The following is a 24547-nucleotide window of genomic DNA, read 5'->3' as shown; positions in this document are numbered from 1 at the left end:
AAGTCCAACAGCCACAAACTCCTAGAAGGCCAATGTAGACTGAACATAAGGAAAACCTTCTTCACAGTCGGGTGTCCAGGGTCTGGCACAGACCCCCTCCAGAGGTGATGCAAGCACCTACTCTGGACTCATTCAAAAGGTGTTTGGATGTTTATCTTGCTGGGATCTTATTGATCCCAGCTGACTTCCTGCCTATGGCAGGCTGGACTTGATGGTCTTGTCAGGTCCCTTCCAGCCCCTAATGCCTATGAAATCAATCCAATCTTTCGTGGACCCCGTGAACGCTGCGTGCCCCCGGAGGCTGGAGCATGGCAGTGGTGAGTGGTGAACTTCTGCAGGTGGCCACGGTGGTGTTGGCAGGAGGGGAGGAGGGTGGCGAGCGTCGACCGGTGGTTGGTGACCACCAGCAGATGCTGCCAGCAGTGGCGATTGGGGACTGCCCACAGATGGTGTCAGTAAGGGCAGGGGTGGCGAGTGGTGACTGTCCACTGGCACCGTTGGAGGAGCTTTTTGCAGGGGGTGCATACGTACCCCCTATACATCACTGGTGTAGCCTGCCGATGGACCACAGGTCGAAAACCACCACCCTGAGACAATCCTTGCTGTTCTCCTCAGCCACTGGAACCTTGCTTTAAACAAACAGCACTAAGAAACCCTTCAAAATTATGGGGGCCACTCTAACCACAGGGTTGTGGAAACCCATCCTGTGCTGTGAGCCCAGGCCTGAAACCTCTGAGGCCTGGAGATGAGCCTCGCCAGCCTGCAGCCAACAGCAGAGCAAGCCCCCCGCCGGAGGCGGGAAGGACAACCGCGTCACCTGGAGCCCCACAACCAACGGGCAGCAGAGGTGATAGCTGATTAGATTAGATTAGATTGATCTCACTGAATTGAGTAGACCAACTAGATCGCTCACTTGCGACACGCACAAGTTTCCTAAAAAACATATTTGTTTAAAAAAAAAATAAAAGTATGCAAAAAAACCCAAAGAAGCAAATCCCGCTCCCGGCCCCAACCCCCGGCACTGCCCGGACCCGCGGCAGGGGGAGCTGGCAGAAGCACGGAGCCGCTCCCTCCCTCCCTCCAGCTCCCCTGGCCTCCGCCCGGTCAGCTGATCGCCGTCATGTGAGGCCGCCCCGCGCTCCAGCCGCCAGCCGGCCCAGTCGCCCGCCGGCTGACCCCATGCAGCTGCTGCTGCTGCTCGGCGCCCTGCTGCCGGCCCAGGCGCGCTACGACCCCACCTGGGAGTCCCTGGACGCCCGCGCGGTGCCCGCCTGGTTTGACGAGCTCAAGTTCGGCGTCTTCATCCACTGGGGCGTCTTCTCGGTGCCCAGCTTCGGCAGCGAGTGGTTCTGGTGAGGCCTCCATGCCGCGGGGTTGTCCCCCCCCCTTGCCCCCTTCCCCTTCCCCTTCCTCTTCCTCTTCCACCCTCACTGTCCCCCTTCCCCTTGGCCCCAGGCTGTGGCACCCGGCAGGAAACAACCTTTCCTTCTTTTGCAGCTCCACCATCCACCTCAGGGCACCTCGTTGGGTCCCCCTTGCCTTTTTCAACCTGTGGGCTTGCGAGAATCTACGAAAGGGTGGCCATCGTAGAGGACAGTCTGGTTGTCCTCTGTTGATACGAAACTCGATGCCTTGATGCCCTCTGTTTTTCTCTTTAAGAAATAAAGGCATCGGGGCTTGTTTCAATAGAGGACAGAGTAGCAGAAAACCAGAATGTCCTCTATGATGGCCACCCTCACCACCTAAGGGGACCTCATCGGGTCCCCTCGTGTTTCTCAACCTGTGGAGTCACAGGAATATACGAAAGGGTGGTGCATAGGGTGGCCGTCATAGAGGACAGCCCAGTTGTCCTCTAGTGATACAAAACCGGACGCCTTTATGTTCTCTGAAATGAGAAATAAAGGCATCGGGTTTCGTATTAATAGAGGACAGACCAGCAGAAAACCAGAATGTCCTCTGTGATGGCCACCCTAGCGTTTCTCAACCCATGGGGTCGCAAGAATATACCACAGGAAACTTGGGCAGAACCTTGCCTGCCTCGATCCATTTTCCATGTCCTTAGATGAACAGGGCTGCAACCAAAAACCCTGCCAAAATGGATCAACACACTGGATTCTTCTTTAAAGGAGGAAAATGTGGGAAACTGTGACTTTCCCCTGCAGGCTGGTAGAGTTTCAGCCTGCAAGGGGCTACTTGGGGGGCCCCCCATGCCCCACACACTGGGGGCCTGAGGGTAGTGGGTTAGGAGCGAGGGGCACTGGGTCGGGACTGTTCTTTGGTGTTTACAAATGGGTCCTGGTACAGTGGCTCTCCAGTACAAAAAAGGTTGAAAACCACTGACCCCTGCTCAAAGCAGGGTCATCCCTGACTGCACATCTGTTTGACCTGTTTTTGAATGTTTCCAAGGACACGGATTCCGCATTCTTCTCCCCATTCTGATGCCTGCCCACCCTCATAATCAGACAGTTCCTCCTCATCTCCAGCCTAAACTTCCCCAGCTGCAGCCTGTCTCTGGGAAGCCAAATCCGACTCCCCCGGGGCAATCTGGAGGCTCTCTGCTTTGGAGAGGGTTTGAAACCCAATCTAGACGGGGTGGAATCTAGAACTTGGGAAAGGGGCGTGCCTGCGGTGAGGTGCCTCAACCCATATAACACAACACCGGTTTTTCTCCAGATAAGCTCAAAGCTTGCCTCCTACACTGGGTGCGAAGGGTTGGACTATTTGATTTGAGGGTGAAGTAAAAGCAAATGAAGCTATACTGGAATGAGTAAAAAACAATCTGCTGGGCTGTAAAGTAGGAACAGCAGCAGGGCAAAGTGGAGGCTGGCTTGATTGATGGCATGTTGAGACCATTAAAAAAAAGAGAGAGGGTTGTTAACATCTGTGGAATTAAGAGTTTAGGAGGAATCAGATGGATAGGGATGAGCCATAAAGTCAAGTGACTCCCTCAGCGCTGCCCGACTAGAAATGCTGCTGGCAGGCAATTGCTTAAATTTTGGGTGGAGTAGGACTCAAAAGGGGGTCACCCCCCTAGATCCAACCCTGTAAATGTTCTGGTGATATAAATGAGGGGAAATATAAGCTTCCTACCACAGCTCCCTCGAACTTGAAGGGATGCCTGTCTCCACTTAAGTGCCTTTTCCACATTCCTATTTCTTTCAACTTCTCATATGGCCTGTCTTTCAAGCCCTTTGAAAAAGGTGGAGACAAATATTCAAGATGCTCCCGTATGTCTAATGGACTGACCCTACACAACAAATTAGCAGCTCCAAGACTATGCATGCATATGCTTGCTTTACATAACCCAAGACTTTGGCTTGAGCCCATGTTTAGCCAATTCATAAAAATAGAGGCTTTTGTTTGGCGGCAGGTATGGTTTTAAAAATTGCACTTTCCACAGCAAGAAAACTCTGCTTCTGAGTCTGCAAAGACATACGTGTGAATTAAGTTACAGACGTGTGACTGCTCATAGGATTAAGCCTGTTGTTTGGTGTTTGCTATTTCCGTTCCACACCAGCCACAGATTTCTTTGTGACCCTGAGCAAATCACGGAACTGCTCTGGCATTTGTACAACAGAGGCAATGACACCTCTCTCGCGGGGTTATAATCTAGTTTCAGTTAAAGTCAGAAGAACATATATTCAGAACTTGATCTTTCTCAAGGCAGAATTTGACCCACATGTATTAGACGTGCAGGGAAAGCTTTTAAGAGTCCTTTGATGTGGGCTCCACTTTACTCACAATGTTCATTTTGGACAAATGAGGTGATGCCTTGACTGTCTTTGCAGGGTACAAGCAAATAGACCATTCTTTGCTTAGTAGAGTATAAAATAATCTTGGCTGAGATGCTGTCGCTAGTTTTGGGTATGTTAAGACTGCATTTAATTCCTGAAATGTTCTTGTGTCTGACACTGAACAAAAAGGGTCTCTGCAATTATATATATGCCAAAGGTAGAAGAGTTTTGATCACAATACAGATCCTTCCAAAAGAGGTAGAATCATCATTGTTAAAATCTTCCCTAAGTGTATTAACCATGCATGTTTAACAACCAACAAAAGTATTCCACTATTAGGAAATAAAGACTTCCAAAGTGTTCGTAGGCATTTTGTGCTAGCTTTTCTCAAATATAAGCCAGTGAAGGGATGAGCTATTGGTTTTAAGTGGACTGCAGTTGCATAAAGTTAGTACACAGTACAGCCCATTAATTGTGGTCCTTATTAGAAACCTCTCCCCTGATAAAAGACGTTCTTGTGCAGGGCTTGGTTTCTCTCATGCATGGGCATAGAAAATACTACAACGTTAAGATAAACTCATTTTAACACAGTGCATGGCATTGCCCCTTATCTTGTATTTGAACTGTTGCTTACTATCTGCCTGTCCGGTTTTTATATAGGTGTAAACGTTCACTTCACGTAGCATTTGTGACAGATGTTGGTGTGGCTCTTGGTTCTTGACCTTCTGTTGACTCATACCAGCTCTTGTTTCTGAGCTGTATCAGTTCTAAGAGTTCTAACTTCCTCAGGTCCATCTCTACCTTTCTTTTCTCTGTGGTACTCAGCACTTCTAATGTTGTTCTGGAAATGTGCATGACAAAGGGGAAGAAGAAAGAGGAAGGTATCTACTTTTGAATTTGAAATACTTCATGATTGCAAATATTTCCCCCGCTTCCTTTTCAGAAGATGATTTTTGGGGAGCGTGGGGGTAGGGAGGGGCACAGTTCTTTTCTTCTTGACTTTAACTCACACAGAGTTAAATTTCTACACGTGTATAAGCACAAATTCTGTTCTCAGTTGTATCTTTGTGGAGCGACCTCACTAGTATCACTCCAGATTCTGAAACTGGCCTGGGAACTTAAACATTTTCTTTAAATTGAAAAATCCTTTTCCTCCTCTTCCTCATTTTGTGTCTGAATCCGCACAAGTCTAAGCCTGCCAGCTTAATCTTAATTTGCAGAAGCCTAAGCCCCCTCCATATTCTTAACCATTCAAGTACTTACTGTTGGCTGTAGCATTTACTTCTGTGAGCAGATCCGTGCTATTTTTTCTGTGATGGTAAGCAATAGATCTGTTTATGGAGTTGGTAGAGCTGGGGGCATAATCAGGCTGGAAAATGGATAGGTGGTAGAGCAGTTGTGCTGTGGAGTTGCAGGTGGTGTGATAAAATGGATGTCATCCATAGCAGCTGCCACAAACTGGGGGGCTCTTAAAGAGGCAGAGGCAAAAAGGTGTTCTGGGCATTCAGCTCTTCTTGAACAGGTAGTATAGGAAAAGAGCGCTAAACCACATGGGCTCAGAAAAAGGATGGTCCTAAAGCTTTGGCACTCCAGGTAGTGGCCTATGTGGCTTATACCTTCTACCACCTTTATATGATCAGTAGTGAGTTTTCAGGGCTTGGGTCCTATATAATATTCTCTGCATGTTCCCCAGTTCTATCAACACAGCTCAGAATGGAATACTGGGAAATCTCTATAAAGAGAAAAGTAGAGCTGGGTGTCTCTACTTGGCAAAACTGTTACAGTCTGAAGGAGTTTTATTTCGTTTCCAGTGTCCTTCTACCACAGCTTTATCTCAGTGGGTACTGCTGGTTAGAATATTAAGACAGAATTTGATTATTGAATTCTCTAGTGCTGAAAAATATTGTTGGCTGATTTTATTGTGTATTTTGTAGGTGGTATTGGCAGAAAGAAAGGAGAAAGCCCTATGTAAAATTTATGGAAGATCATTACCCTCCTGGGTTCAGGTATGAAGATTTTGGCCCATTGTTTACAGCAGAGTTCTTTGATCCCAACCGCTGGGCAGATATTCTGAAAGCTTCTGGTGCAAAATACGTTGTCTTGACTTCAAAACATCATGAAGGTAAATGGGATACATATATAAGACCTGGTAATAGTTGCAGTGAATAGTTCATTTATTTTAGCTGAACAGAAAACTGGGGGAACTCTCCTATCTAGCTGGCTAAATGTTAGACAGCCCGGCAAGGATCCCTGAAGACCCAGATCTCTCATAAATAGGCATGGTCATAGAGGCTGCCTATACATGTGCTCGGAAGTGGAGGTGCTGTTTTAATTAGAGCAGTTCCTGGACAGCTGCTCTGATTAAAACAGATCACTGTCACGTGTATTAAGGGCCCCAGCATTTCAAAATGGTAGTGGGTGAAGCAGTTTTAATTAGAATGGAAATAGTTCATAGTAGGGTCAGAAGGGACCTGAGCAGATCATCAAGTCCAACCCCCCTCAGTTAATTAGAGTCTGCTCTAATGCGTTTCAGTTAGAATGCAAACAAGCACGTCTGTGTAAAAGCCAAAGACCAGCTAAAAGGAGAAGTTGGCTGTCACATTCTTCCTCGTGCTACAAGAAACTGAATTGTTGTGGTGGCTGAAGCTGAGGGTACTACAAAGCTTCCTGCAGCTGCTAGTTATTTCTGAGTTTTGCATCATTTGGCACAATAATTTGTTTTTGTTTGGGTTACAGGAGTAAATTGTGGAATGTTTTATAGGTAATATTGCTGTGTGTAAAGGATTTATTAGCCCTGTACATTTTTATCTGTGTATAGAATCATAGAAAAGTAGGGCTGGAAAGGGACCTTTGGAGATCATCTAGGCCAACCCCACACCAGAAACAGGATCATCCCTATCCAAACCATCGTATGCAAATCCATTGTGTAATCTATTAGTAAAACTAAACAGTCAACCCTGACACAACCACAAGGCATAAAACCTTAACCTGCCATAGGTAAAGCAGGGGAATGACAGTGGGCAGTGTCCTGTAATACATGCAGTACTGTATGTTGTTGGGAGTTGATTACAAATTTTAAAATGTGTACAACTATCAATGTTAGTATCTTAATCTCTGTCTACCATCTAAGTGGAGAAAGTAGATGAAGCAGAATTACTCATGATAGTTTTATAGTTGGGGAACTGAGACAGATTTACAAGAGTTCCCCAAGGTTATGCAGGAACTCTGCAGAAAATGACAAGACCATATTTTCTCTTACTGTGACCTTTTGGTGAATTGTATTAAGGTGCTGCTTGTTCGTGCAGCTGGTTGAATGGCAGACATGAACAAATCTTTATGCTCAAAGGCCTCTTATCTCAGGATATCTGAACATTTCACAAACCTAATTGTTTTACAGCATCATGGCAAACATTTTCACAGACGGAGGTAACATTACTTACAGGGCATTAGATGAACAAGAATTGGGATTCTAAACAACTTGGTAGATTTGTGCTTGTTCCAAGTAGAAGGAAAATATTGTAATGATATGACAAAGCACTGGGCTGTTGTGCCTCAATGTAGATACTATTCTAGGAGTATAGGCACAGGAGTCATGAGCTCTATTCACACTCTGACACAAGGCAAAATTCTCATGAAAGTTTATGTCAGAACTCCCATTGACTTGGATGGAAGCAAGCTGTTACGCAGGTTCTTTGGCCTTGGGGGGTGAACTTTAACCTTGTTGCCTCAGTAAACTGGGGATAATAATATTTATCTAATTCATAAAGGTGTAAGATTTCTTAGCTAATATTTGTAAAACATTTTGAAATTCAAAGTTAGCTACATTAACTATGGTCTGTTCTGCTTGCAATACTTTGTAATTGTTTCTGTTAATCTTTCCTTTTTTGTGTTTAGGTTTTACTTTGTGGGGATCCAAATATTCTTGGAACTGGAATGCTGTAGATGTTGGACCTAAACGGGACATCGTGGCTGAGCTAGCAGCATCTATTAGAAACAGGACAGACTTGCGCTTTGGGCTGTATCACTCCCTGTTTGAATGGTTCAATCCCCTTTTCCTGGATGATGCCTCCAATGTGTTCAAGACGAGAACATTTCCAACTTCTAAGTCATTGCCTGAGCTCTATGAGATTGTGACCAAATACCAGCCAGAGATCCTTTGGTCAGATGGGGATGGTAATGCACCAGATACTTACTGGAACAGCACTGGTTTCCTAGCTTGGTTGTACAATGACAGGTATATAATGAACCCCCCTTTTAACCATATATTTAACCCCTACAATTGGGACGCTGACCAATTTTTAGCTTCTGTCTCTCTTTCAGTGTATATTATTTCAGTTGATAGAATATAACTCTACTGGCTTCCACTTATTTTCCCAGCAATTACAAGGGTCAGAGAAGCATTCTAGGAATCAAATTATTAGACCTGGATGAAAAGTTATGAAAATGATGCACCTTCCCCTCTGCACCAATCCCCCCCCCCCCAATAAAAAAGGTATAGGCTTACAAGCTATTCCATTAAGATGGTATAGTCATTCTCTCTCTTGCTTGCTCTCTCTTTCAGCCATTGTCCTGGAAATTAAAATAATATACAATACTGGCAAAGAGGGTAGGTGGAAGTCTTAGGAATATAGTCAGGAACTGCTCTTCACAGATTGGGCCTCTGACCCTGCCCATAAAACACAATGTTCAGGCAAATCTCCCAAGAGCATCAACAGGAGACTTGTCTTTGGTATGAAGGGCAGGTTTGGTCTTTAGCACTGATATCAAGATTGCTGTTGGTTCAGGTCTCTTGCTCATTTCCATTATGTACTGAAGAAATTTAGAAGTGTTCTACCTCTGAGTTTCTGGGGGGAAAAAGATTAAAGAAGTGTTTTTATTTTTTATTAAAAATTGTAAATGCTTATTCAGAACTTCTCTAATTTCAGCCCAGTTCGGGATACAGTGGTAACAAATGATCGCTGGGGAGCAGGCAGCATTTGTAAGCATGGTGGATACTACACTTGTAGTGACCGCTACAACCCAGGACACCTTCTGCCTCACAAATGGGAGAACTGTATGACCATAGACAAGTGGTCATGGGGTTACAGGAGGAATGCGCAGCTAAGTGATTACTTAACAATTGAAGAATTGGTGAAGGTACAATAAGCCAAAGAGATTGTACACACTATTTGCTACTCATTTCTGATGTATTTTAGTTCAGTGTCATGGTAAAACTTGAATTGCTGCGTAACCTCATTGACCGCATCCAGATGGGCATGGCTGTGTGGTATGTGGTATTACAAACATGTCTACAGTGCCACATAGTGCACATTCAGATGTTCTCTGGGCTGCAGTGGAGCACTGCCTGTGTGCGCACTGCTCCACTTTTTTTTTTTTCCCTGGGGTTTTTATTTTTTTGTTTTACTCCTGGGTTCAAAAAGACTTGTGGGGGAAAAAAAGGCAGAGCAGCGCATGTGTGGGCAGCATGCATCGCTCAGAAACAGAGCTGGGCTAGCTGGAGCTGTGCTGCAGCTACTGGCTAGGCTCTGTGCTGCAGAATTGCTGCTGCTGCTGCAGCCTCAGGACTCCAGGTAAGGCTGCTGGGGCCAGCCTGCTGCTGAGGCCAGCCCAGTGCTGGCTCCAGCCGCCCCTACCCCACCCAGGGTAACTTGCCACATGCCAAAGCGAACATGGCACAGGTGTTCCCTGGGGACAAGTAGCGGTGGTGCATGGTGCACTGCAGCTACCTGGCTCCTGAATCAAACATTCATGCTCGTGTGGACACGGTCATTATGGCCATTTTTCTCTTAATGCATTATCCAGTTCAGTTCAGTACTGGTTCTGTTTTAAACGTGCATATCCTTTGATTTGATTTTTCTCTTTCTTACACCAGTTTTACAGTAGCATAACTCAGTTGAATCACTTTGAATTATTCTACATTTACACATGTGTAACAGGGATGAAAATTAGGCCCATAAATTCCTCTGTCATTTTTATTATAAATGCAAAAGGCAAGCTTTACCTCCTCTTTTCATCCTTAAGGCTCTATCTGTACTCTTTACTCATGGAGGTAAATTTGTAAGGTAGTAGAGATTATAATAGATATGGCATGTTTATCTGGTGTTGTCCTGAGTACTTAATGTAAATTGCATACTAAGCATTTTAAGTATTTAAGTGCCAAAAAGATATCCTTGTTTCTGCAGCTGTTCTGTATTTTCTAAAGCAGAGGTTCCCAACTGTAGCATGCATACCCCTGGGGTATGCAAGCCACCTTTGGGGATTATGTGGGAGAAATTGTGTAGTGGCAGATTAAATTGTCATTATAATAATAATTGGCATTTTAGGAGCTAAAATATAAAATGCGTACTGGTAGGGGTACCCAGGCAGCTGGTAAATCTGGAAGTGGGGTACACAATAAGTAGAAGTTTGGGAACCTCTGTTCTAGAATATTCCATCTGCTACTCTTTGGCTTTTGTACACGCCACCAAATTGGCCTTTAAAACAGCTTAAATGCCTTTTTGCATCACTTTAATGGCATTGCTGTTTGCACGCTCAGCAGTGATCGCTTTAAATGACTTTGGTACATAGCGAGATAAAACACCTCCGAGGTGTTTTAGTTTGCTGTCTGACAAAGTGTAACAGTGCACAGGGTGCTGGAAGCTGACTTGCTTAGTTAGGGCTTGGTGGGCCCTGCGCAGCTCAGGGGCTGTGGGACCCAACAGCATCCTGTGCAGGGAGGTTTCACTGAAATTTAAAAAATAAAAGTAGTGAGCCTGATATCTTCCCTCCACCCACTCCCTGGGGCCCGCCTGCCAGCTCTGTGCAGGGACCTGGTGCTTCCCTTTGTGGGGGCCAGTGCTTCCCTCTGCGGCTGCCGTACCCCCCTGGACTGCCCGAGCTGGGTGCCACCTGGGGAGTCCCCACACAGCTCAGGGACCGCTTGGCCTGCTGGTAGCTCACCTGTCTGTTCCCTTCCCCCTGTGGCCAAAAAGGCAGGTAAGGATCAGGCCTCCAAGCCACAGGGTTGAGTTTGGTTTAGAGATCTGTTTTCATAAGCATATAGATATCTGTTTTCATAAAAATATATTTAAACCACTGTGTATGTTTCATTAAAGCAAGTGTTTCTACTTTATAAACACTAAAAGATGAGGAGTGACACATGAATGTGCTATGGTTGGTAGACATAGCAATCTTACTTTAGCAGTGTCCCAGATGTCAGTCCCTATAGGGGAACTTGGGTACCCTCTCTGAAAGGCGAGTCAGCAGTACAACTCAATATTGCCCTTTGGTGCTAACGCGAGTGCCAGTTGTAAATTTTACAATGGACAGTTCTGAGAACAGATTACTGATACTCATCAGACCCCAGACATACTTTTTTCTTTGCGCCCATATTAATTGTCCCCCAGGGTTCAGAGGTGTTCAGGAACCTTGTATGTCTGGTGTATGTCTGGAGATAAAAGCTTTTCAGTTGAACTGGTAACTTATATCTAAAAGTAATCTCAGCAAATTTTTTAAATAACACTTGCAACAATATTTCTGCGCACACATACATGCATACACAGAATCTAATTCATACATTTAACCTAAAGTTATCTTTCCTACCTTTACAATATAACAGCTTAGTTTTTTATCTGAAATATAAGTCTTCAATTTTAAAGGTTGTTTAGTTTGTTGACATTTCAAAGTTTGTATGTTTAATGTTTTATATATGATTTGAAATGAAAGAATTAGTCTTTCTTGAGTTCCTGAACAAAACAGTAATGCAAAAATGATGGTGGGCAGATGCTTTTTTATTCTTCCTTTACCTCCTCCCCAGCAGGGTGAAGTAGGACTGTAGGCATCTAAGGGGTGGAATAACATTTGACTCTGCTGATGTCATTGAGATCTTAATGCTACACCAGGGAATCGCTTTATGTGCTCCAGGTGTTCAGAGGTGCCTGGTATAAGAGAGATTTAAAAGGTTTTAATATATTTTAGGAATATTTGGCTACTGCAGAAATAACTTCCCAGTTACATAGGCCCAGGTGTGTGAATGTTTGAATGAATGGGGCAGAGAGGGAAGGAAGGGGGGAGTGTCATACTTCAAATGCCCTTATTGATGTCCCACCTTTTTTAAATTTTGTAAATGTTTGTGTTTGCTCATGGACATTTGTCTTGCAGCCAGTCGTGATCTTAACAGTAGGACTAGGCAGGATTACAATCCCAGATTGGCCTCCTTGCTGGTAGACTGCTGTGCTCCTGCATGGAGCCCCATTGAGTTCAGTGGGACCCCTTGAAACTGATATGAGGTTCCACCTCAGAAAAAAAGGCTTTTCCTGTTAGCTTTTTCCTAGTGCTTTAGGTGCTGCAGCTTCCCTTAAACTGTTGGTCAAATTCAATATAATTTTGAAAATAAATGAAAACTTTATTTAGCTGAAGAAGCCAAATGCTTTGTTTTATTCTAGAACACAAGTAGTTCTTGAGCGTGACAGTTACCTGCTCACTGAAGTCAGATAGTGGGGAGTGGGTGGTTGATTGTGTGCAAGTTTCTGTTACAATCCGCAGCTGTGCCCACCACTTTAGAGTAGCTGAATGTTTACAATGACTGATGCTGAAATAGTGAATGTTGACACTTTTGCCTCTGGGCTTCAGAATCAAATGAGAAATACCTCATAATACAAACAGCCCAAAACAGTGAAGGCACAGACAGATGTCAGTATGCAAGATCATGGCTGGGGTGAGTTTTTTAGTCATAAGGGCTAAAAATGTAATGTTCCTATCAGAAACTTAAATTCTGTATAAACTGCTGGAACAGCCTTTAAAGTTCTGGCATGTAGCAGTGTTATCAGTACCATATCTCTGAAGCTACATTCAGTGAGAACCCCTGAAAAATAGGCATGCCGGCATTGGTCATAATCTCACACTCTGATTTTTCTGAAATGTTTCAGCAACTTGTAGAAACGGTATCATGTGGAGGAAATCTTCTGATGAATATTGGGCCAACTCATGATGGTTGCATTGTTGCAATATTTGAAGAGCGCCTGAGGCAGATGGGTGCCTGGCTGAAGATCAATGGAGAAGCCATTTATGGAACTAAACCATGGAGGGCTCAAAATGACACCTCCACACCAGGAGTCTGGTAAGTCTAGTGAAACAGAATGCAGAATGTGACAAAATCTTATGAGAAATTGTTCAGCTTCTGGTGGAAAGCATTACACATAGGCACTGGCAGACATTCATTAAACGGCACAATGGGATCTGATCCCCAGTCCTCACAGCTGCACACCGTGACGTGCACATGGCAGGAGGTCTGGTTATTGAGTTGGGAAGTCAGAACCTGATCACGTAATTGTCAGCCTAACAAATGCATACAGTTTTACAAGCTCCCTGTGCAACAGGACTCCTGATGCACTGAGTGGTCTAAAACCCATGTATGCAATCCAGCTGGGCTTCACATGCCAGTTTTAAAGGTCCTGGAAGACTGAAAAATCTCTCTCCAATCATGGGTTCCTGGTGTGCTGGGAAATCTAAAAACCATACATGCATTTTTTTTAAAGGTCTTGGTTTTGGGAACCTTTCCCTGATCCTGGAGTCCCTGTGCACCAGGGGTTCTAAAACCTGCATGTGCAGCCCAAAAGGCACAGGAGGATTTTGCACACAAATTCATGGTGCCAGGCAGATCAGCCACAAAGATGCTTTACATTTTTTAAGGAATATCTTTGTGGCTGGTTTGCCACTTCGTGGTGCCATGAATCAGCTGAATATGTTGCACTATTTATGGTGCAGTTAACACGCAAATTGCACAATAAATGGAATATATGCTAGGACCCTGTGAGAAACCAGCTTATTTTGCCTGCAGTTTTCCTGTCCCAGAAAAGAACCCTTTTGGTGACTCTGTATAGTGCCCCAAGACCATAGTTTGTTCCAGCTGTCAGATATCTAAAGGCAATTTTATCCCACCGTGCTCAGCTCCCTAAAAATCTTTCTCCTATTAGTATGTCTGTAACATGCCTTTATCATAGTCTTAAGAATGATTTTCAAGAAGTGGTGAGGAGGAGGGGGGATCCACAGACATCGCGTTAATGATTTTTGAGGGACTTGAGCAGGATGGAGTAAGCTCGTATTTCATCATTTAAATACTTAACAAGTGGAATAGCACCTGGTCCTATTGTGGGTGTGTGTGGGGTGAAGGAGGTGGTACATGGTACTGCTCAGGGAAAAAATTCTGGGAGAAAAAGAGAGTATCTCATGTGAAATAGAAGCTAATGTATATCCTTGAGCTGAATGTGTATCCTTGAGCTTTTTGTGCTTCTCAGTCAGAGTAACTGAAGAGCTAAAGCATAAAATTGCAGTTGCTGTAACATATTGATCAATAGAAAATAGCTGATAAGAAATAATAGGATGTCATGACATGAACCACCTTTTGAAAGAACAAGCTAAACAGAAACTAATGAAATGTCCCAGAAAGGTTAATAGCAGGCCATAGCACACTTTACCTTGAATATGATAGATAAATTACTTTATGAAATAGTTGTTTCATTCACAAGCCCAGCCCCTTTTTAATCTCTGGATCCTGCTCTGCTCCATAGTGGCTTCTGATTGCTTGTTGCTGTAATCTGCATTCATCCACACTGATCGTGAGTTTTGGCCCTAACCCCTTTTTCCTTCCTGGGCCTTTCTGTTTATCTACCCTTAGGAAGATTTGATGTATAGTCTTGAAGTCCTTAGGCAATACAGTTTCAAAAACAAGAAAAAGCTGAACCAGACTAATAAGAAATAGTAGCATGTCATGAGAGAGAGGTTTTGCATGTAGTGGGGTTGGTCTGCTAAAATCCAACATAAAAACTATGTAACGTGAAGAAGGAGGCATTGTTCTATACAGGTAATTAAGAACAATATGTACATTGTTATACACTTTCATGAACAGTTCTTATTGAATTTGGATAAGCAAACTAATTGCTGCTAACTTTTCAAATTCTCTTGTCCAGTCCTGAAAACTGTGCATTGATTAGTTGCTTAAGAGTAATTATAAGAAAAACTGGATGAAAATTTTATGACTCCCCATTTCCAACTAGGTATACATTTAAACCCAAAGAAGACGTTGTGTATGCTATTTTCCTTAACTGGCCTGTCTCAGGGACTCTGATACTTGGTGAGCCAAAAACCACTCTTGGAAGAACAGAGGTAAGCAACTATTTTTCCTTTTGCTCTCTTTTTGCTACTTTAGTGAGGCATGTACTACACTATGTCATTGAATAGAGAAAGGAATATAATCACAAGATAGATTAGATCATACCTGAATAATGCACTGTCAGCATTGAATATATGTTTTTAAAAAAATACATATTTTTAATTGCACACAGTTTTTGTTTTAAGAAGTACAAGAGCACTGACACATTCAGCAGTTGACCATAAGCTGAATACAAGCCATCAGTGTGCTTCTGTTGCCAAAAAGCCAACAGCATACTAAGTTGTATTAATCAAGGGAAATTATTCTTCTGCTCTATTTGGCACTGGTGAGGCTTCACTTGGAAATACTATGTTCAGTGTTTGCATCCTATATTTCAAGAAGGGCAGGGACAGATTTAATAGATTTCATAGACTTAGAGTGGAAAGAGTTGATCAGAAACAAAAATGATTAGCAGTCTGGGAAGCATGACGTATGCTGAAAGAACTTGGGTTATTTAATCTGGGAAAGAGAAAACTGAGGGAGGGTCCGGTAATGGTCTTCAAATACCTGAAGGGCAATTAGAGAGAATAGAGAGATGGACTATTCTCTATGGCCTTACAGGACAGTACTAGGAACAATGATATCAGGTCATTTAGGTTGGAGGTTAGGAGGAAGTTTCTAGCTATGAGAGTAGTTGGGTATTGGAACAGGCTAAAGAAATTTTGGAATCATCATCCCTGGAAATTTTGAAGAGCAGGTTGCATGAACACTTGGCTGTGATGGTTTAATCAGGAGTGATCCTATCTTGTGCAGAGCTGGACTAGATGACCTTATGAGGTCCTTTTCAGCCCTACTTTGCAATGATCCTATGACATCTGGCACATTTGGTAATACAAATATAGAATAAAATATGTTGCAAGAAGACAGAGTTGTGTCCTGCCAATTAATTTCCACTCTAGTCCTGTCCGTGCCAAACAGTCCTACAGAAGGTTGCCTGGAACGCTCCTTTTTTGTAATGTCCTCCACCAAATGATGCACCTGCTTGTGTGAGGATAATAATGGGTTTTCTGTAGTTGCGGGTTCTCTCTTCACTGTGAACTGAAGACTCTGAGCCTTAAAGATGTTCTGATAATACATGATTTATTTGTCCACTGAGAGGAGTTGTACCTGAGAAACTGAATGGTCTAGCATGCCCAGAGAATTCTCTCCAGTCCTCCTCTTGGAGCAATTGCACCTTGCATTTAACATGCACTGGGTACAATGAATAACCAGCACTGGAATATTTTTGGCTGTCTTGGGAGACAGAGAACCAGCAAGAAAGTAAGGTCCCCTCCCATCCAGGGCACTGTTCCATCTCATTGGGCCACCTCTTCCCTGGTTTGTTCTCCTGGCTGCCTGTCGGGTGCATTGGATAGTGACCAGCCCATGCCCTTGAGGTTGCAGCATCTTTCTGGAAGGAAATGTAGGTGTGAACCCTCTTTTGGTGAGGTGGTGTTTATAACTTGTGCATCCCATTCCCTGGGCAACTGCCTTTACCACTAGGCTATCGGGCTAACAGATGGGAGAGTTACTAGCTTTCTCCTCTGCTCTCTTGCTTTTTTTGCAACTAAGGTTTTGGGATTTGTCTGGCATTATGCTACTGTCAGGGTCATTCTTTTTCACTTGGCCACCTATGCAGCCAGAGTGCAGCTTTCTCTGCTACATACATGCCTCACGTAAACACGTGAGGGTGAAACAGAATTATTTGTGTCCCGTTGAGGGACTCTTGGAGACTGAAAGAGGTCTGTCTCCTAAGGAATGATAGCTGAATCACTTCATGTTGTTCTTCCTACTGCTGGTGCTGCATCTACAGCTGGCTGTATGGAAAGACAAGAGACTCATTAGTATCAAGGTGGCAGGAGCTGGCTCTTTTGTGGCAGGTAAAATAGCTTGCAGAAGTTCAGGATGCTTTATCACCTAATTACGAGTGGAGAACCTACTTTTCCCTTGAAGTTCTGGCGTCCAGGAATCCTGTTCTTTGTGTTCCACATGTTGTGGGAATAGGTGTTCCCTGCTAGTGTTGAGGGCGAAATCTTTAAAACCAAAGGAGAAAACAAAGCTAAAGCTCTTCTGGGAACCCAGTAACAATTGATGTTCCAGTGGGAGTTGTGGAGTCAAGCAAGTGTAGTGTTGGGAGGCAGAAGGCGTTAGGGAATTCTTCCCGGTAGGAGGCAGGGTGTTGCTCAGCCTAGGCTGACAGCAGATCTGGTCTGCCTCTGGCTGTCACACAGCTGGGAAAGGTCCTAATGGAAGGGACTACCTGACATGCATAGAACTGGAAATATACCCAATGACTTACGGGGTGCATCTGCACATGAGCTTTGCTGTGGAGCTGACTAATTAGCTCCTCAGTGAAGAGTCACTGTCTACATGTATGCCTGTATTAGGGCACAGTAAATTAATTAACTCCAGGACAAGTACCATCTTACAGCGGAATAGTTACTTGTGCCAGAATGCATGTGTAGATAGTGACGGGCTTGCTGGGGTATGAGGATGCTAATGTGCAGGGGCTGCCTGCTGCTTAGCCCTCCACTGTAGCACCCACATGCCCCAGCCAGCCCTTCCACAGTACATCAAGCTGGGTGGGATGGAGCAGCCCCAGGCTGCCAGGTTGACTCCCCTGGGCTCCCTGCCAGCCAAGGCTGCTCTGCCCTGACTCAACATGCTGTGGTCCTGGGCACATGTGAATGCTGTGCCCGGGAGTAATAAATTGTGGCGTGAACTGTGCCGCGTGAACTGTGCCGGAGTTTATTGTTACATGCTAATTTCACGTGTAGGTGTACCCACTACAAAATTACACTTGTTTTATATTGTCTTAGTTTTTGATCCTGTCTTTTAGATATGTTCTGGTAAATTTCAGTCAAGTTCCCTTCCTATGGGCTGTGTACCCTTCTAAGAGAAATTGGAATATACCTCAGTGTTGGAGTATAACTTAAGACAGATGGAGTTTCTTTCTTCCAAAGTCTCTTTTTATATTACACTCTCTTGGGCCCCACTTCTCGTCTGTCTTCAGCCAAGTAAGGCTCTCTCCGTGCCACAGCCAATTTTTGATAAACCATCTTCCTACTTTCAGTCCTCTTTAACACCCTCTAGCCATATAAGTGGCGTTTCTTGTTTTGACACCCACAGAATGCTAATTCAGCACAAAGTACAGTTGACAACTGAACTACACAGTCACATAAGTTGCTGCAGATTTGGCTGATGCTTCTCAGCAAATGCAAAGAAGAGGCTTTAAGACAGATGGCACTTCTTTACTTTTGCATTGCATATTTGTAGCAGCAGCCTTTTATGGCAGTAGCAAGAAGTCTCATTGCACTCCCACTTATCCAGTTGGTTAGTTGATTAAAGCAGTCATACAAGACATAAGAGATTTGGGTTCAAACCGCTTTTGTCTAAAGAGATTCAAATCCACAGGTCTCATCTCCCAGCTGTGTGCTCTGACCACTACAGTAGTCAAGTTTTCACTTTGTCTGGGCCAGTGAATTTTTTTATCAATAGGAGGGATGGAGAGGTATCATAGTTATGTAGTTTGGACACTCGAGCCACATGCAGACAAACACAGATATTTGGTTCCCCAGGGACAAGTAGCAGCAGCAAGTGGCAGGTTACCCCGGGTGGGGTAGGAGAGGTGCAGCAGCCTTCCCTGGGCTTCTGGGGGCCGGGGAAGCTGCAGCCATGGTGCTCCTGCAGGTGGGAGTCTGGCTAGCAGTTGGAGCATAGCTCCAGCTGGTCAGGCTCTGGTTTTGGGTGGTGCATGCTGCCGCCACGTGTGCCAGCCCACTTTTTTTTCCACACAGGTTTTTTTGACCCTGGGATATTCCAGGGTCAACCCTACCTCCTTGTGCTGCAAGGTAGTAGTGTGGGGAATGCCTGAGCGTGCAGTGTGTGGCACCACAGACAGGTCTGCAGCACTGCATACTGAATGGCCACTTTCATCTGGACGTGGCCTTGGTGTGTGAGACTGCATCCGCTCAGACAGGGATTGCACCCAGGTCTCTTACATAATCCTACGTACTGACTTACTGGGTGAACCTAATGCCTACTCCCCAACACTGTCTGTTAGAAAGATATGAAACTCCTTGCTCTGCTTTTGAAAGAAGCGATTTAGGAGGGTTCTAGGCTGTGAATGTGAATAAAGGGAGTTGCATACAGTTTAAGCTACATCACTGTCCTAGGCATTTCCTGTTTGGCTATCTTAGGCTACTCTTACTTAGTGCTGGTTTTTGTGGATCCCGTTTTGAGATGTCTGATTCTCCTCATGTATTGTATTGAGGGTCTAGACAACTGTGGATTCCATGGGGGGAGGGAGGAGGCAGAGGCAGGCACCTAAAAATTGGGCACTGTGATGCCTAAATTCCTTTTTGGATCCTGATGATTTATCCTAGTGCGATTTTTTTTTTTCCCCCCCCCCCCAAAGCACCTACCTGCATCTTTAAATGCCTAAACAACTTTTAAAAAGCTATGTGCTCTTGAGCCTTTTATGCTGTGTAATATAAAACTGTAAGTTGCACCAAGTTAGTTGAAACCAGTGGTGCTCAACCTTTTGGCCCCACAAGCCAAGATGAATGGGGTGGCTGATCTGCGGGCTGGATTGAACCCTGCAAGCCAGGATTAGGCTTTGGGGCCCAGCACCACCCCCCTCTGCCCCCACACACCAGGATTGGACCCCAAGAGCATGGCACCACCCCAAGTGCTAGGAGCCCATCTTGGGTTTGGGCCTCAGGGGCTTGGCCCTGCCCCTTTCAACTTCAGAGCCCTGGGATTGAGTACTGGGAGCCTGGTGCTCCCTGCTTCCTGGTCACCTGCGTGCTGAGATTGGACCCTAGAGCATGGCAGAGCCCATCCCTTCCACTGCCCCTGAGCCCTGGGAACCAGATCCAATGCACAGAGCTTGGGGCCTAGTCTGAGACCCAAAGGCAGCATCGCAGGTCAGATAATAGGGCTCCGTGGCCGATATTTGATGTTCCGCTCTGGGTGAAAAGCAGTGCCAAATTTCTAAGTTTTCAAATGCATTACTGCATTTAGAGCATCTTTTATTTTCACATACATGGTCATGCCCGATCATCTATACGTGGGATTTTACCTATTAGTATACTGTCCTTTTTGGTAGTACTCTATAAGCAGCAGTAAATTCACGTTGTTATAAAAATAATTTGTATTGTGAAAATGTGGTCCCTTCCTGGCTGTCAGGGGCCTGTAGCAAAATACTTTTTAAATTTCTGTGACCGTTTGCGTGAAGCCAGACATGTCCTTTCACAGCTTCTGATGAAATGAGCTTGGGGTCACAAAAGCCTATGCTATACATCTCTGACGTCATTACTTTGTAAGGTACAAGTCTATTCTGCCACTTGCATAAAGGATATTGTAACTATAGTCTAGACTAATGTGGGCACATGATAATTTATTTTGCCATCTTGCGTATTGAGGAATGTATGATAAATGTGTGGGTTGCAGGTAGTAATTAGGACATGAATCACATTGAACAGACTGCTGTTTAACTGATGCTTTACTTTGTTTTTTCATTTCAGGTGAAGTTGATTGGATATAAGGAACCACTGCAGTGGATTTCACTAGAAGAGGGAATGATAGTGGCTGTACCTCAGTTAACCCTTAGTCAATTACCATGCCAGTGGGGGTGGACTCTGCAACTGACTAATGTTAACTGAACAAGATATACAGAGATTGAAAGTTGTAGACTTTCCCCGCCCCCCACAAATCCTTAAGTCAAGTATTGTTAGGAGTACTTCATATTTTTAGTTAAGAGTCTAGGTATTGAATTTTGTAAACAGAGCTGAAATTGGGATTGATGGGTGCAAGTTTAATGCAGTTGTGGTTTCAAGTTAGTAGGATGAGAACTTGGCTCTTCCCTGGTGTTAAAAGATGAGGTGATTTTACAGTGGGCTTTATTTGAAACCTGCTATTGGATTTGTGACTTACAGTGGGCTTCAGTTCAACACTGAGGGTGAAAAAAACATGTGCACTAATCACAGCATCTACCTCAATCTCTCCACACTGGCCAGTAAAACTATTTTTTTGCAGTTCTTGCCAAAATTCTATGTGAACAAATGGAATACTAACCCCTTCTCATGACTTGGAGCTCATTTTTTAAACAAGTGAATGATAAAGGCTGAGCTAAATTTTGCATTCATACATTGATCAGAGCAGTGTGTTCATAAGAACTCAACCTCTACCAATCTCTTTTGCTTTTAATTTTGTGCACTTTTGGTTCTATGAAGATTATTTAAGATTTTTTTAAAGCAGGAAAATAAATGATTTTGTCAAAAACATCCTTTTAACTGTTCCTGCAAAGGGTACGCAAATATAGCAGTTAATATTTTAACCCTTTTTCATTGGCATCCTTGTGTATCCCAACAATTACTTTAGACTCTTAGAACATCGACAGATCTAAATTTAAGTTGGTGGGTTTGTCACTTCTTTCCTTCCCAGTGTATGAAACTTTCTGCCTGTGACCCATTTTTCTCTCCTCCATACCCATAATAAAAGAGATATAAAGACCTGATCACTGGCAGAAAAATCTTACCTGGTGCATCCACAGCAGTTAGAAAGTAGATGTGACATCATGTCTATTGGCACAACTGCTTGGATAACCAAACTAGCTCTAGTACTGAAAGCGGTATGCTTGCATTAGCATAGTGCTCCACCTACACTAACTGACCTTGCTGACACAGTTCTGCCCACCCCAATATAGCAATACTGTTTCCATTAGAGCTAACTTACCAGTTGATGCAAGGCTTTGGACAGTCTTTGTCCTTTGCCTGTGCTCTTCTTGCTCAGGTATATAATATACATGTCTGGTCAGGCTCAGTTGCAGAACAGTTATATAGGCTATACTTACAGTCTTTAAAAGACTCAGAACCCACTTCACAACTTCTGATTAAAGTTACAGAAGACTTCAGTACCACATGTTTATCTTTACTTTTGGAGCTATGGGGAAGTCAGCACATGAACCATGCTTCTATTTTCATCGCTAAGTTTCATAGCATTTTCTTTCTTAAGACCCTAGTTCTGCAAAGCCTTGTGCTCCTCTCCAACTTCAGGTGCTGCAAGTACTTGTATTGATTTCAAGAACATTACCAGTATATGCTCAGATCTCAAGGACTGGGGCCTTAGTCATGACTGGTGGTACTAGACTAGAAGACTCATGTATCGGTTGGCATTCAAATTCCTGTAAGGTCAGAGTGTTTTCAATAAAATCTTTTCTAAGCAATCATTTTCTATATCAGAAGTGTATAAGGTGTAACATTTAAGAGACTAGATTTTATAACTGAATCTTATTTCCAATTCTTGTACTCGTATTTGGGATTATACAGGTGGGAAATTTTATTTACTTGTACTGTATGCATAACTTGATTTTATAGAGCTACTGCTGATTCTTGTTTACATTAACTGTAAAGGATTACCAGAAGAATCTAAAGTGAGAGATGTGCTTTACTTGAATCCTACGCATCCAAATAAATACTTAAACTGGCCTTGAGAATAATGTATAGAGAACTAGAAATTGTCTGTTTTGAATGCATAGGACCAAATTCTGCAAGGATCTATATTACCTGAAAGCTGTATTTTTGTGCAGGGGTTTTTATGGGGTCCAGTAGAATGATATACTGTCAAGATACTCTTTGGGCCAACTTCTGTGTGTACCTTACGTTCTCTGTTTTTGCTCATGTTCCAGGTTACAAACTTCAAGGGATGGTATCCTGGCATATTGAAATCAATTGGAGTTTTTCCAGACTTCAGTATGCGTAGGATTTAAGGAATATGTCAGGAATAAGAGAAAACTTAAATGACTGGCAGGTTTTGAAGCTTTGATTCTAGACTACTGAATAAACAGGTATACTTGGTCAACCTTCTAGAGCAGGGGTGGCCACCCTGCAGCTCTTCAGAAATTAATATGCATTTCCTTGAATCTTTACACAAGCACACGGTGACCAGTAATTATTTGGAAGCTGGTTACTATGTGCTTGTGCAAAGATTCAAATAGATGTATGTTAACTTCAGAAGAGCTGCATGTAGCTCTGGAACTGCAGGTTGGCCACCCCAGTTGTAGAGGTTCTATTAGGTTGCTACGGGTCACGTGAACTTCCAGTTTTGATCTGGGGAAGTACATTGGGAAATGCATCTTAGATTCATCTCCACCTCAGTTATTTTGCTAAGGATTTCTGTGGGTGATATATATTATTGGGTCAACTGTATAACTGGAATAGACTTATAGGCAAGCTTCTATATGCTGGGCTTTCTTCTTGAGGACTCAATAAGAAACCTTTTTTTCTGCCTTTTCCAATTCACTCCCTGCTCTTCAGGCACTCATGACAGTAGATTATTACTGCCCTAGTGTAATTCTAAATACTTTCACTAACAGCATTCTCTACAGTTTGGTAACCATAAGGTTGGATATTTAAGCAGCAAGGGAAAAGAAGAGAGTGCTGTGTAATAAAAACAGCATTAAAAAAATCAAGTTGTCTTAACTTGTATATCAAGGAATTTTTTTTTTTTAGTCTTTACTTTCCTACAGAAACATACAGTGTAAATAAAAGCAAGACACTTGTACTGAAGATTCAATTTATTTTCCTTTCAGGTATGTAAAGTTTGAACGTGGTATAGACATTCTTTTGTCGGTAAAATTACTGCACACACAACCTTTACATTAAAATATTTTATTACAATACAGACACTTGGGCTTAAAATTAATACAAATTAAGATAAAATATTTACAAACAAATGTGTACAGTAGTGGCCATTAGTGAACACCATAAATGATAACCTCTACAATCAACATACTTTCAAGTCTTAAGCAAGACAGCAACCATCCAGAACTTTGGTCAAATATAAATATTAATTGGCAAAAACTTATTTTGCCTCTGGAATATTAAATAGCCAAGAATGGCATCTGTATCATTGAAATTAAAATCCCTCTTTCCTCAAGGAAAGGAGAAGAGCCCAATTTCACCTGGTTTACTGTCTGTTGTTCTAGAGGTTAATGCCTAGAATACCTTTCTAAATTTACCACAGACAAAGCAGGTCTGTCTCACCAAGTGTCAGTATCCTGGTATAAACATCAACTGCCTTTCACATATAGTAAAATTAACTGTAAATGAGTTATTCAATAGATTTAAAGTCTTGTTACAAAAGTCTTCATATTCAGTGAGTCTTTCAATGAAAATGCTTTCTAGATCAGGTGTTGTAATCAGGTTTCTATTATATAAACAAAAGCAAGTGCATTCCTGATTATTTCAATGAGTATATTCTTTCTGTAGGCCTAGCATTCTTACACCATTATGAAATTACCCTGAATGGTTACAAGTTCTCACCAATAGCCACAAGGGATGTACTATAAATACATGATCTGTCCCAATGATGAACAGGTCATTTCTCTAGTTGCTGAGGGGTACTGAAAGCTTCATAAACATTGGCAGCAAAGTCTTTCACTTGTTCCATCATGAGCAGGTCCTGGAAGAAGTAAAAATAAACTTTAAGTACCAGCCTCCCTTACCACTGAAATATCCAATTTTGTTAAGTGTGAAAGACTGAGTAAAGAACACATTCATTGTCAGTGGTTGGTCTAAAAATCATATAGTTGAAAGTTAATTAGAATCACATCTACAGATAGAACTGGATTAAGAAACTCACT

The 24547-nt window shown here is 43.2% G+C and overlaps 2 protein-coding genes across 2 annotated transcripts in view; one reads left to right on the top strand and one right to left on the bottom strand.

The window, feature by feature from the left end:
• Window positions 1-1096: 1096 nt before the first annotated feature.
• On the top strand, window positions 1097-24369 carry FUCA2 (alpha-L-fucosidase 2). The gene is made up of 7 exons (XM_090040721.1): window positions 1097-1352; window positions 5669-5856; window positions 7629-7968; window positions 8660-8870; window positions 12641-12831; window positions 14768-14876; window positions 20430-24369. The coding sequence occupies exons 1-7, from the start codon at window positions 1180-1182 to the stop codon at window positions 20565-20567; spliced, it is 1350 nt and encodes a 449-aa protein (XP_089896847.1). The 5' UTR covers window positions 1097-1179; the 3' UTR covers window positions 20568-24369.
• PEX3 (peroxisomal biogenesis factor 3) overlaps window positions 23558-24547 on the bottom strand; it is a 31585-nt gene continuing 30595 nt past the window's right edge. Inside the window, exon 12 of the mRNA XM_090040733.1 lies at window positions 23558-24366. Coding sequence (XP_089896859.1) covers window positions 24283-24366 — 84 coding nt within the window. The 3' untranslated portion in view covers window positions 23558-24282. The remainder of the gene's footprint in view (window positions 24367-24547) is intronic.

The sequence above is a fragment of the Crocodylus siamensis genome, chromosome 1, assembly GCF_052110815.1.
Source record: "Crocodylus siamensis isolate JL-2025a chromosome 1, ASM5211081v1, whole genome shotgun sequence".
In the NCBI taxonomy this organism is placed as follows: domain Eukaryota; kingdom Metazoa; phylum Chordata; order Crocodylia; family Crocodylidae; genus Crocodylus; species Crocodylus siamensis.
This window is presented reverse-complemented; position numbering and strand designations above follow the sequence as displayed.